This window comes from Crocodylus porosus, unplaced genomic scaffold (genome assembly GCF_001723895.1).
Source record: "Crocodylus porosus isolate Cpor-Errol unplaced genomic scaffold, CroPor_comp1, whole genome shotgun sequence".
NCBI classification, from domain to species: Eukaryota; Metazoa; Chordata; order Crocodylia; family Crocodylidae; genus Crocodylus; species Crocodylus porosus.
In genome coordinates, this window is record NW_017728907.1 from 59,965,875 (window position 1) to 59,979,261 (window position 13,387).

The following is a 13,387-nucleotide window of genomic DNA, read 5'->3' on the forward strand; positions in this document are numbered from 1 at the left end:
CACAGGATGCCAGTACAGATGCACATGATATTTTCTGAGACGTCAGCCATATATAGAAGATGAAGAATACAAAGCACCTTAAGTAGTGAGAATAATCACTTACTCATTTGGTACTGTAAATCAGTGTTAACTAGTATATCATTCTTTATCTTCCAGTTTCTCATCTCAATAACTCTGATGGGTGTCCTCAGTTTAATGAGTGCTATGCTGAATCCTCCACAGAGGCTACCAGATTTATTCCCAATATCTGTGTCTGTTGTTTCCTGCTTACACTTCTTATTTTTCTTGATGTATTTTAATATTGTTGTACTGTGGGACTCAAGAAATAGTAGAAACCAGAAGAAAACCAATTAGTTAAATCCAAACCTGTAAAAATCCAGCACTAAATTGCAAAGGAACTGACTATTTTCATTGAATTATGTCATGCAACTAAACCACTGTGTGTTTTAGTGCACTTCCCAGGATCTGATGTAAAGCAGGAAAGAAAGTGTTTTATACTGAAACACACATAAGTTGATCATAACTCTTATTTTAAGGAATAAGAATTGCTATTTCCAAAGAATGTCTGAAATTTAACTTGGCCTGTTATAGTCTTCAAAAATGTAATACTTCTGATGTTGCTTGTAAACTGAAAATACATAATTAAAAGAGCAAAATCTTGAACCTGAGCTAGCTGTGGCCAGTTTATTTTAGCAAAGCCCCAAAATTAATTTGCTAGTGTCAGTTTCACACATTTCCTAGCATGAAATGTGTAAGTGATTCAGAGTAATATAGGTTAAATAATAACTCTTGGCTGTTACTTCCAAGTGGTCTCTTGCTGGCCTGGTTTGATTACATAAATTAAACTTCCTTACACACTATTTCACTGTCCTCCATCATTGTTTCATATGATATGCTTAAAATCATCAAGGCCACTGCACTAATAGCCATGGCTCAGTATCATAGTTCATGCTAACGTGACCATCTTATTCTGACATTAACCTCTACACCAGCTGAGGTCCATTTTTACTTCAGCAAGAGTTACGGGGTGCTCTGGTTGTCATTACTGTTTTCCCTCCATATCCTCTTTCATAAGGACAACGTAATTTCCTAACTGTACATCGACATAGATAATTCCCATCAATTTTATGACCCAAATGGAATGGTTGGTCTCTTAAAATTTGATAAAACTCCATCTTCTCTTCTAAGATATTTAATTTTAAAATATATGTATTGTTGGGTAGAGTCCTGTATCATTAACCACAAGCTGGACTCCAATTTTGCAGCACTTAGGTGACAGGCTAAGTTCCATGGAACCTTCATTTAAGCGACAAAGTTTTGCTGAAGGCAATACAAAAATGATTAATCAATCAGCATAGTGTGCTGTATATGACTTCCCTGTCCCAACATTTTCAATACATCACACACAAATATGTGCTTGTCACTGAAATGCAAAGCTGTTAGTGGGGGGGACAAGGTGCCTCCAGACAACTTGAGGCTTTCTGCCCAGAATGGGAGAGCATCTCTTTCTCCTGTCTTCATCCCCTGGAGTATATTCATCATCTTGTTCCTAATGCTGACAGTGTCCAACAATACTCAGTAGATTTATAAAAATCATTACCAGATCCTGTCTTGATTTGGTTCCTGTCTTAACTACCCAACTGAGATCAACTGAGTTAGTAGTTGCTGCAGGCTGTCAACACATTCCTGCAGACATCACTGCTTCAGTTTATGCTGCTCACCTTTAGCTGAGGTCCCACAGAAACAGATTTTACAGTATTCTTTGTACTGGGGCATCTAGAACCCTGAATAGCTATCTAAATGGTATGTAAATTTAGGAAAATAAATTAGTCAGGCTAATAGAAAGCTGAGATGTCAGATCAAATATCTGAAGGATTAACTAGATTTTTCAAAAAAAACCCCTCCCTTTCATTTGGAATCACTTCCAGGCTGAGTGACACTTATCTGAATGACACTCGGCATACCGCCTTGGTACACTAGTAGTTTAAAGGACACAAATTAACACATTAAATAATCATGCAGATATTGCATGTACTGGAAGAAAGCAGAAGCCATGAAACTTTGCATGGTAAGTATAAGTATAGCCCACAGGAGAACAAGGATCAGGGCAGAATTAGGGAGAAGTTACAGTCTAGATGCTCTCATTTGTAATCATCCTAAGGAGCTGACCATCCCTGTTTAAAGATCACTCAGCAAAATACCAAACCGTTGTTGACATTAACACATTCTACGAGTGTCCTGCTGCATAGCACAACGCCACGAGGGTGTGCACCAGCTGTTCTAGGAACTTACTTCCAAATATGTGAATTATGAGTTCACTTAAATGAAGTGTCTATCAGATAAGTTTACATTTCTTAATTGAAAAGGACAGTTTAAGACAAATTGTCTCTCAAAAAAACCCCCCTCTTTTCAACAAGTAATTACCAATGCTTCTAGAAGCCAGTTCTATTTTTGTACAGGGGCCTAAGCCATTGCTAATTTGTAATTACATGTGTAGAGAGAGAGTGAACTTTACCTACAGTACAGTTTAATTCAAAGCTGTAACTAATCTTTGCAGAAGCCTTTAACATTTTTCTGAGGGAGTTGTAATGATAATTATCCATGATTAAGGCATGCAAGCTTTCCATCCACAATAAAGTCTTTTATCTTTTTTAAAAAAGCATGGGTGGAGTGGGCATTTATGTGTATTAAGCCACATAAATAGGAATCATTGTCTATAGTAGCTCTGCAAAATAACACATGCAGCATTCTGTCCAAACAGAACTTGGTGAAACCTTGCCAAAAATGAAGGTAGTGCAAGGGACCTCTACTCCTGCTAAAAGAATCTGTAAAACAGCCAACTAAGATGGAAGAGAGTAGAATGGTTTCACATTTCAGTTAGTCTCTTTGCTCTTGTGCTCATCACAAGATCAGGGCCAAGTGCTTCCCACCATACAAAAACATTAGTTTTGAGTGTATCTCTTTTCTTTGTCCTTCACATGGCCTCCAAGGGTGATAAAGTGAGAGTCATATGATCTACCTTGTGTAGAACTGGGAAATGGTTCTTAACAGACCCAGCTGTTTCTGAAAGGCAAAAGCTTAGTGTATTCAAGAGGTCAAAGAAACAGTAACTGCTTTAATAACATCACACATGCAAGTAATATCTGGACAAGCTCTTACCATAACCTTGCATTTCCAGTTTTTTCCTTAGAACAGTTATTACCAACACTGAATATTCTAGCTTATGGCTGTTAAGGTACAAATGATTATTGTTATATGGTTTTAGAATTGCTGATGGTCTCTCTTCTAACTTGGAGGGTTACTTTTACACAGGCTAAATATTCAAAATAAAATTTTCCCAGGGAAAGAAAACCACACTCCCTAGCTGATAGAGCTATGCCAGCAAAACTTCTTGTATAGACACAGTTATGACAAGAGGAAAGTGTTCTTCCTGGCTTGTCTTTTGGGGAGGTGGCAAATCTATGCTGACTGAACTGCTTTTTGTCAGTACATACTGCACCTAGACTGGAGGCATTTCTGGCTAGGTATGGCAGTACAGCCTACGTAGGCCTGACAAGCTTAAAGGTTGGTTTAATGGTGTTCACCCAGTTTGAAAAGCAGGAATTTACGTTGGTGGGAAGGACAACATTCAAATTTCGGTATCTTTTTGTGCATCTCACACTGTACTTATGCAACATGCTGGCTATTGCTGGCTGTACAAATTTGGCAAATGTCTAACAAAAGGTGGTAGAGAATTTTTAGGGCAATCAATCAGATGGATCAATGGATGAAAATAGCAAGCTTGCTTTTATGGCAACTCTTCCCTTTTTCTTACTGCAGTATCCAAATTGGAGTAAGTTGCTTACTATCATTCATCAGTTAAGGGGACACCTGTTTAAAAAAAAAATCAAGGAACTAATTCAGATACCTTTATTAGCACTAACATTTCTACATGTAGAATAGAAATAAGGTCATGAGTAACTAGATGTGAACATAACATAGATATATAGAGTATACAGAGTAATTCCTAACATGATCTAGTTTTCTATATCATTTGATCAAAAAATATTTGTAAATGCCGCATGTGGGGTATGGAAAGCATTTGCTGAAAATGTCATGGAACTGGCACAACTTCTCTTAAATGGCATCTTGCTAACGTTTGGGTGGGCTGATGAACTGCATAAATATAGCCCTACAAACTGGCAAGCAGTCATCACAGCTCATGGTAAAACTGGCATCCATTCCCACAGAAATGGAGCATATCATTACTGTGAAATTTTCAGTCGCTCTGAAGGCCTGGGAACCAGTGTTCATCCCTGAGCATACAGTTTCTTTCTGATCAACTCTAAAAGCAGATTGCAGCCTGTATACCAAGGCAGAACAATTATTGTCTGTAATGACTCCACACAGAAAAAGTTTACATTTTATACATCAGGAAATCTAGATCAGTTCATAGTACAAACACTTGCATAAAAGAGCCATTAAGAACTGTATTATTTACATTGAGATTATTTGGTTGTGCACATTGTAAAGATTAAATTAGATGCCAGAAATTGTATCTAGATGTGCACCTGCCTCGTGCAGTGAGCAATCCTTAACTGGCATTTGCTGGGGAGATAGATTTACAGTCATTTCTTCTCTCCTTTTAAGTTCAATCTGGCAGATGGAAAACTCTGGGTTGACACAAAATGCATTTTTTGCATAATGCCTGTGTGGGGTTAAAAGAATGAAGTGATCAGCAATTAGATAGCAAACCTAACCATATCCACAATTTGTTCACAATTAAGAATCTGCTCAATATTATCTTCATGATGTAAAAATATAAGAGAAGGCAAAATTAAAGGAAATACTGATTTTTTTTTTTTAAATTATGCTGTTTTCCAAGTTGTAATTAGTTTTCTTCCTGAAGTGCTGAAAGTTACAGTAAGCAACCTAATGCTCACAGCTGTTGAAAGCTTTTTTGCCAGATTTGTCTTCTGCCTTACACAGCAAGAATGTGGAGAGGCTGTATAAGGTCTCATAGAGACCTTGTGTTATAAAGCAGTCACAGAGTGTCAAAAGAGTCCAGCCTTAAAGACATGAGTATAGATTTGTGGCCTTTGGGTTTTTTTTCATGGAAAATCTGTGGGTCAACTGGCTCTTAATATCACTGAATATGAGTATGTAGAATAACCTTTCTAAAGAGCAAGGTAGTTTCATTATTCATCAGTTCCCATTAATTTGTAAATAAATCCATGAATCTAATGATGAAAATGTTCTACTAATTTGTGAAATGTGATACCTGAGCAAATTGTGTTCTTAGGCACAAGCAGTATTTTGTTGATTGAGAGGCTCAGTCTCTAACTGGGTGTTTGCTTATATTACTGCAACAGGAATAAGCAGCCAATGAAATACCAGAATTTCAGTACCTGTCCTGAGGTTTCTGTTACCTTAAACTGGTATAATCACTTGTCTGTGCATATCTTGGGACTCCAGCTGGAAGCCAAGGGGCCTAGAGATCTAACTGGGAGCTGGGTGCCATGCTGAAGTTCAGGTACCTGAAATGTAATGACTGCAACATCTACTTGATTGGAGCGAGTCTCAGGTTTCTTATGTAGATCCAGCCCTTTTTTAATTAAAATCCACCTAGTGTAACCTATCAGTCACTAGCACTACCCACAAATAAGAACATTTCAATAGAAGACAATGACAAGCACAGAAAATTTCTTATACAGCTGAGGTCAGCATAAGAGGAAGTACAAGCAGAAAGATTCTTTGGCTGCATCCAGACAAGCATGGACATTTGGTTCCCTGGGGACAAGCAGCAGTGCACCTTACACCACAGCTACTTGGCCCCAGGGAATGCCCATACCATGCAGGCTTTGGTGCAGGGCAAGTTACCCCAGGAGCGGTAAGGGAAGCTGGGGCCAGCACTGTGCTGGCCCCAGCAGCCTTACCTAGGGTCCTGGGGACAGCCTGGGGCTGCAGAGATCCTGCTGGGCGGAGCCTGGCTAGCAGCCAGAGCACGGCTCCGGGTTTTTTTTTGATCCCTGGATATCCAGAGGTCAAAAAAACCCCCTACAACTGGAGCAGTGCATGTATGGGCAGCACACCCTTGTAGCACAGAGAACAGCTGACTGTGCAGTATGCTGCACTATAGACATGTCTACAGCACCACATACCACATGGCCACACTCATTTGGACTCAGCCTTATAGGTGAGGTACAGATGTTTGGGGAGGTTACATTGCATTAAAAGTAGCCACCTGATCTAACTTAGTTTGCCCAGGTGCAGACCATACACTTAACTGGGGGTACAGACAGAAGTGACAATTTCTTGCTCAATTTGGCCACAGGTGCAGACAGAAGTGACAACTTTCACCTGATCTGGTCACAGAAAGCAGTTTCTAGCTGTGACCGAACACATGCGTGGCTGCAGACAGGTTCAAAAAAAGGCCGACTGGGTCAAAATCTGACAACTTATCGCATGAGGTATCGGATAAAAACGTTTCAAAATGTAGAGTCTTTTGTAACTTGTGTCTGCAGAGCTCCCAGCCTGTTGCTGTTTTTGAAAGGGAAGTGGGGAAAGAGTACAGAGGGAGTTTGGTCTGGGGTTTTTCACCCCCCCCCTCCCCCGGGTACGGGAAGCTCCAATTCACACACCCCACCCTTCAGTACCAGCTGGGGAACCCCAAAAACAAGCTCCCTCCACTGCCTTTCCCCCCCTCCCATTCTGAAAACAGCGAGCCCCGGTTGTTGCTAGGGGAACCTGGCTGCCAGCTCCGAGTCAGCAGCTACATTCCCCGCCCCCAGAACCAACAGGGAACTTCTGTTTGGTCGAGGGCAACTGCTGTAACTCGGACTGCTTCACAACATTCGTTCTGAGCTACGCTGTCTGCACCCTGGGGATCTAACTGCAAACTGCAGAAGTTCAGGAAGTTTAGATCAGTCTAAAATTGGCAGACCTCATCTAAGTTAACTGTACCTCTGAGGCGGTCGAACTGACATTGGGTCAGTTGAGACTGATCAACTGAATTTCTGTACAGTTTCCAGTGCAGCCGCTACCTACCTATTTTTAGTCCCTTAGCTGCTTGCCCCTCCCACAGACAGACAACCCCCCTTCCCCCACGGACCAGCTTTCCCTCCCCCCAAGCCCCCATCCCACAAGCCAATCAAAGTAAGAGTTGGGGGATGGGCAGGAAGGATCGGGGTGGCAGATGGTTTGCCATGGGTGGGAGGGACTGTTAGTCTGGGGAGGGGTTGGGGGGCTAAAAATAGCCCCTAATCCTGGGCAGGGGGAGGGGAAGAACCACCACCACATCCCCCCAAGCCACCCCACTAGCCCCAGTGATCCTGCCAAACCCTTCTGGACCCCACCAACCCCCACATCTACCCTGCCTGTCCCCCCAATCCCTCCAAACCCACTAGCCTCCCTGATCCCCACCAACCCCCAACAGGCCCTGCTTGCACCCCCATCCCTCCCATAGACCTTGCTTCTCCCCATGATCCAATCCTCCTGCAGACTTTGCTTGTTATCCCCCACCAGCCCCGATCCCTCTCCCCACCAAGGACCTTGCTTGGCCTCCTGCATCCTGGCTGACTTTAGATTGGGTGGCCATTTTTAACTCAATCTAACCACCCCCTAATCTCCCTGAATGTCTGTACATAACCTTAACGAGAAAAGTGTATTTCCTTCACTGACATTACTAGGCCAACTGCCTATGGAGGACCACATGCCCAACAGCTTTACCGATGGGTTCCAGGGAAGCCCAGGCCTTTTGTGATGGAACTTCTGCAGCAGACAGCAATCCCTTCCTAGCAGCACAGACCACAGTGAAGAATGGTCTAATCTATTTGTTCAGGAGAGCAACAGGCAGTCCTCTTCAAGATAGCTCATTAACAGAGTTGTTCATAACATTTAAGGAGGAGTAAATATATTCTGACCCTCAAACACTCCTATCCTTTTAGTCATGCATACCTGTCCATGTGTGATGTGCCTGAAAAACGTTAGAGATGGACCTTGTTGACCTGGACAACCCCAACTGTACTATTGTCCCATGTGATAGATGTCTGTGGGTTTCATAGCCATCAGCTGGTAGAATGAATCAGTGCATGTTTAACCGGTAGATTTTCTTTCGCTACTGAGGTATTGTACAAACAAGCAGCAGTGGTCTTAAAATAAACTCAACTATATACTTTAGTACCTAAAACCACTTTGTAGAGATTGTTATACAAATATTTTGAATACATTCTGTCCTTGTAATTACAGCATTTGTAAACTTTTAATATGTGCAGCCACACAATGATGTAAAAACTTGCTTACCTCAGTCAAGGAGGGACTTGAAAAATTCATAGCTATTAACAGGCCGACTGTACTCTGCAGATAAAACAAAACTCAGCTTTCACAAGCAGAATGATGTTGGATGAAACCAATTTTTAAAATAAAATCTTCAAATCAACATGTTGTGACAGTAAACATACATTTAGTATCTCTTGTTAAAATGGTAAACAGGTGCTTCCAAACCATGCTTGCTATACACATTTTAGTTAACCCAATAAGTAACTTTCTCCTTTTAAATAAAAAAGGCATGAAAAGTGTAAATTAAAAACTGCACAATACATGATGACACTTGCTCCAGAGAGCTAGTGCCAGGGTGCAGAGGAACCTGCAGGAGTGGAAGGTAGCAGCAGCCCCAGCTACATGCATGATCATCAGAGGCAGGACTGGGAGTAGGTGGGATCAGGGATGCCAGATCCGTGGTGGGACGGGTGGGAGGTGGGACAGTTCTGCCCTTAGATGGATCTCAGCAGAAGAAAAAGGGCCCCTTGATCATTGCTGCTGGTCTACATTAGGAACACCTTGTGCTATATCTCATGAAATCTGTTTAGTCACTGGGTAACTCCTCATTTACTTTTTATCAATTAGTAAGGTCTGGATGTGGATGAACTTAGTCTATATGTACCCAGAGTAATTTGGATATATGCAAATTACTAATTGGTATGGTTATTTTGAACCTGTTTATTTGAAAGTCGGTATTTTTTGGTCCCCTACATTTTGAATTAACGAGGCTTTACTGTTACAGCCGTCTCAAATTTTTCCATACAATAAGTCTTTTGCTGTCAGTTAATAGAGAGACCACTGTTTCTGAATGGCTTAGTTACTCATGTCAAGTGTAATTTCTGGCTAAAATGTCATTACTTTGAATAATTCCTTTGTTTGCCCAAATGCAGCCTTTAGAGTCCATGCAGAGCGTTTGGGGGGGGGCAATACACATGCAGAAATCAAGCAATGCACCGCACACAGTTGAACAAGATATCCTGACAACATAAGTCAACTAGGTTTGTATTAAACTGCATTCATTGAAGACTTTCCCTTCAGTGTCTCCACTGGTAGCATATCTGAGAAAATAACCATATTTATTATCCCCTTCATACATATGGTATTAACAGTTTCTCATTCAAACAGCCAACAGAAATACAATTTATTACATGTTCCCTAGATATTCCCATGGGTTATTAAGCCTATCATAATAGTTTGATTAAACATTTCTCTTCTTTGGGAAGCTAACAAGAAGGTAATCAGTGGCTCTAAAAATAAAAATTCTCCACTCTTTCACAACATCTTTATATGCAAGATCTTAAGTATGAATTATTTTCCCTTTAAACAAACACAAAACATCATCTCACAAAACTCATCTAACCCTCAGTAAAGTAACATTGTGTCTGACCACTGCAGCCAGAATGTGTTGCCCAGGCCATCCCCTGCCATCAAAATCCTGTAGGCCAGCCTACAATTGGAGGTGGCCAGAAAGGACAGGACAAACACTTCATTTTGAAGCAGTGGGGGAGTCCCCTACTAGCCAAAGCTGCTGACTGCAACACACACGGACTGTATGAGAAAGCCAGACTAAGTTCCCCTGACCTGGAGATCACATTTCCTTGGAGTTGGAGTTTACAGGGTTGTTGTCCAAGAACTAGCTCAAGGTCCTGCCCTGATGCCCAGATAGGATGGCAGGAGTTTTCATACCCCCTAGCTCCCATCCATGAGCACAGTAAAGGAACAGGATCTTTCCAAGTTTTGCCTATTTTTCCCCCCTTCCTTACTCCCCCCAGTTTTTTTTTGGTGTGGTTTTTTTTGCAAGTTTGACTGCTCTAAAACATTTACAGATCTAAGGAGGAGAGAAAAAAAATGTTCACCTGTCAGGTGATATAAAACCAATCTTCTACTAAATGTGCCAGAATAATTTTTCTCCACCTCAACCACAGTTAAAACCTTCAGTCTATTCATTACTGTCTCTTTATAGTATTTTTATTTAATAAAACCTATTAAGACTACCATACAAATCTCTTTACTTATGCTTTTATCTTTTAACTGATCAATTTTTATATTGCTGACATCCCTTCTTCACCATTTGCTCATTTAAAAATTCATAGTATATGAGCTATGTCTCTGGAGAAAATGTCTATAAAATTTGTTACAGCTGGCAAATGTGTATGAGTCAGTGATAGCACATGACTAAATGCTTCACAGAAAATAAAATTTGTTTCTGTAGTAAGCAGAACTGTTTAAATGTTATTTATTTTTATGTTTCAAAGAAAATATATTGTGAAGTGCTGCATTGATTTAATACGCAACAATGTCTGTGTACACGCTGTACAAGGAAAATTTATGAAACCTTTGCACAACTCCTTTAATTGAATTTTCCAAATCTCTCACCACACACAAATAATCAATATCTTCTGCAGAGAAAACCAGTCAGAATTATTACAGTCTTTCTTTTCAATTTTGTTGTCATCAGCACATACAGAGCACCTGGATATTTGTAATGTCTGGATAGCAAGTTATTTACACCTCTTAAACATATAATTGCTACTAAGTGAGTCCAAACTAATGTTTCTTTTCTTTTTTTATTTAAAATAATTATTATATTCCTGGGAAAAGAGAATATTTATAGTCAAGTAGGAGTTGCTATATATAGACATGCTGTAATGAACCCATACTTCTTTTTAATTTTTCATTAAGCTTAATACTCTAAAGTCTAGATCTGCCAGTTTTTTAAAAATCATTGATTCTGAAAAAGGTACATAAGAAAATAGAATATAAACAAAGGTGTGAATGTTCATGAATAAATGTAGTTGATACCTACATACAGAATGCAAGCTGACAGTTCACTATGTATATATGTCTGAAGCCTACAGCTATATGTCTCATGTGCATTTCTATATCTGCCACAAAAGTTAATAGCTTAATATTTCATCTACATAGCACAGGATGTTAAATCACCAAAGAAGTTTGCAATTTGTCCCCCTTCCCCCCAAAAAACCTATCATGCATATAACCTCAGACCCTGATGCTTTCCAAATTTCATGTTGTATTTTAAAATATATACTCTAGTGCACAGATGTAACATAGTAAAAGCGGACCCTTCTGGGAGAAAAGCATGCTTACAATAGGGTGAGGAAAGCAGCACAGCACTATTTATGGGGCTGAAGAAAAACTGTCCACAGTGGTCTCTCTCCAGTGGACAAGTTTAGATTCTCACTTGGCTCAGGACAACTTGTATAATATGAAAGGTAATTTGGATTAACTTTGAGTGTCCCCTAGTGTAGACAAGCCATCTAAAAAGGGAGGCTCAGGCAGCTCTTCCATGAGCTGCTTCTGCAGAAACACCAGGGCCAAATTGCCTTCTGTGTCTGTGTCAAAGAGGAGACCAGCAGGAGACCAGCTATGGTTTCTTGCTCCTGAAGCTATCCCAGGTCACAGCAGTCTAAGGGTCCACTCCAACTGGTCACGTCAGCTGGCGATTGATGGAAGGGGACCTACCCCCCAGATTCTCCTTGCCCATCACACCCTAATGCTGTGAGTAATTAACCTAGATGCCAAACAAGAGGAAATTCTCAACCATCAGCTGCAGCCTTTTTTCCAGTTCCTTTATGCCCCTGTGGCAGTGAAGAGGGACAGGGAGCAAGGCACAGAATCTTTATTTAAATGTCTTCTCTCCAATACCTAGTGAAGAGGCACATAGAGACCATGGTGCAGCTTTGCTACCTATCTGATTTAGACAGTCATCGTGCCTCAGCCCAAAAAGTACTGATAGGCAGAGTCTTTAATCTACTACATAAGGCTGCCTTCCCTTCAGCATCACTGTAACACACTTGAACAACATTTCTAAAGATTTTACATCCTACTTCTGGACCGTCAGAAGTACAGGAACAAGTTCTTATTCACTCAAATCTTGTATCCTCTTAATGCAAACCTTCCCAGCTAGACCTTGCCAACACTGGAAGAAGGATGTAAGAAAAGCAGTTGGGCACCCCTGCACTGTTGCCTTGTTCAGAAGCCAGCTTTGTCATTCTAGACTAATGGTTTTCAACTTTTTTCATTTGCCGAGCCCTAAAAAAAAAACTTGAATGGAGGTGTGGACCCCTTTGAAATGTAAGTGTGGGTAGCCACACATTTTTGATTGACAACAGTTATCTTTTGCACACCCCTTAAACAGTCTGCAGACCCCTAGTCACTATTCTGGATCATTAAGTAGGGAGATCAACTCAGAACAGCTGTTTCAGATACCTGGCAAACAGAAACCATAGCCACTACAGAAAGCAGGTAACGTAGAGTCTCCATGTAAAGATCATCTATAAGAAACAGACCTGTAAGAATATTCTTCATAATCTCCAAGGTAGATGTCTGATACTAGAAGAGGCATGAAGAGATCTGTCAAATCCTTGCTGGAAAAAATATCTAAGGTTTAACTGAAACACCTTGGTCAGCTTAAAAAAACATCTCCCTCTGCTTAATTATAGGAGCTTTTTCCAAACATTACAGGACAGTGGAAAGTTCTCCAGATGTCTATGAGCAACTCTCTCACAAACCAGGATGTAGCCTGATCTACAGCAGTAGTCTTCAAGGCAAGGAAGACTAGCACAAGCATCCAACATCTACCTTTGCAACATCCACCTTTACTGACCAGGAAAATATAATGGAGTCCTTGCATTGCATGAGTAGCACCGCCACCTTCAGGATGGCAGGGGCATGAAAGCAACAAGATCACATTTGTTTTTCTCAGAACTTGAGTTTGACAAGCAGATCCCAGGACATCATTCTCCTGCTGTACTTGACCTTGGTGAGGCAGCACTTGGAGTACTGCATCCAGTTTTGGGCTCCATAATTCAAAAAGGATGCAGAGAAGCTTGAGAGGGTGCAAGAGAGCCACGCGCATGATCAGAGGGCAGGAAAACAGACCTTATTATGAGAGGCTGAGAGCAGTGGGGCTACTCAGCCTGGAAAAGCACAGGCTCAGGAGTGATCTGGTGGCAACCTGTAAGTTTATCGGGGTGACCACCAGGATCTGTGGGAATGACTGTTCACCAGAGCCCCCCAAGGGATGACAAGATCTAATGTCAGTAAGGAAGGCCAACTGCACCTTGGC

General features: G+C 41.0%; 2 protein-coding genes across 2 annotated transcripts in view; one reads left to right on the plus strand and one right to left on the minus strand.

Moving 5' to 3' along the window:
- The window catches only part of ALG6 (ALG6, alpha-1,3-glucosyltransferase), a 34,262-nt gene extending 31,868 nt beyond the window's left edge, over window positions 1-2,394 (plus strand). The window contains exon 17 of the mRNA XM_019531567.1: window positions 1,273-2,394. The gene's annotated coding sequence lies outside the window, so the exon portion shown is untranslated. The remainder of the gene's footprint in view (window positions 1-1,272) is intronic.
- A 1,501-nt stretch (window positions 2,395-3,895) lies between these two features.
- The window catches only part of ITGB3BP (integrin subunit beta 3 binding protein), a 44,554-nt gene continuing 35,062 nt past the window's right edge, over window positions 3,896-13,387 (minus strand). Inside the window, exons 8-9 of the mRNA XM_019531566.1 lie at window positions 8,281-8,334; window positions 3,896-4,687 (exon numbers count right to left, since the gene is read on the minus strand). Of these exons, the coding sequence (XP_019387111.1) occupies window positions 8,282-8,334 (53 nt within the window). The 3' untranslated portion in view covers window positions 3,896-4,687; window position 8,281. The remainder of the gene's footprint in view (window positions 4,688-8,280; window positions 8,335-13,387) is intronic.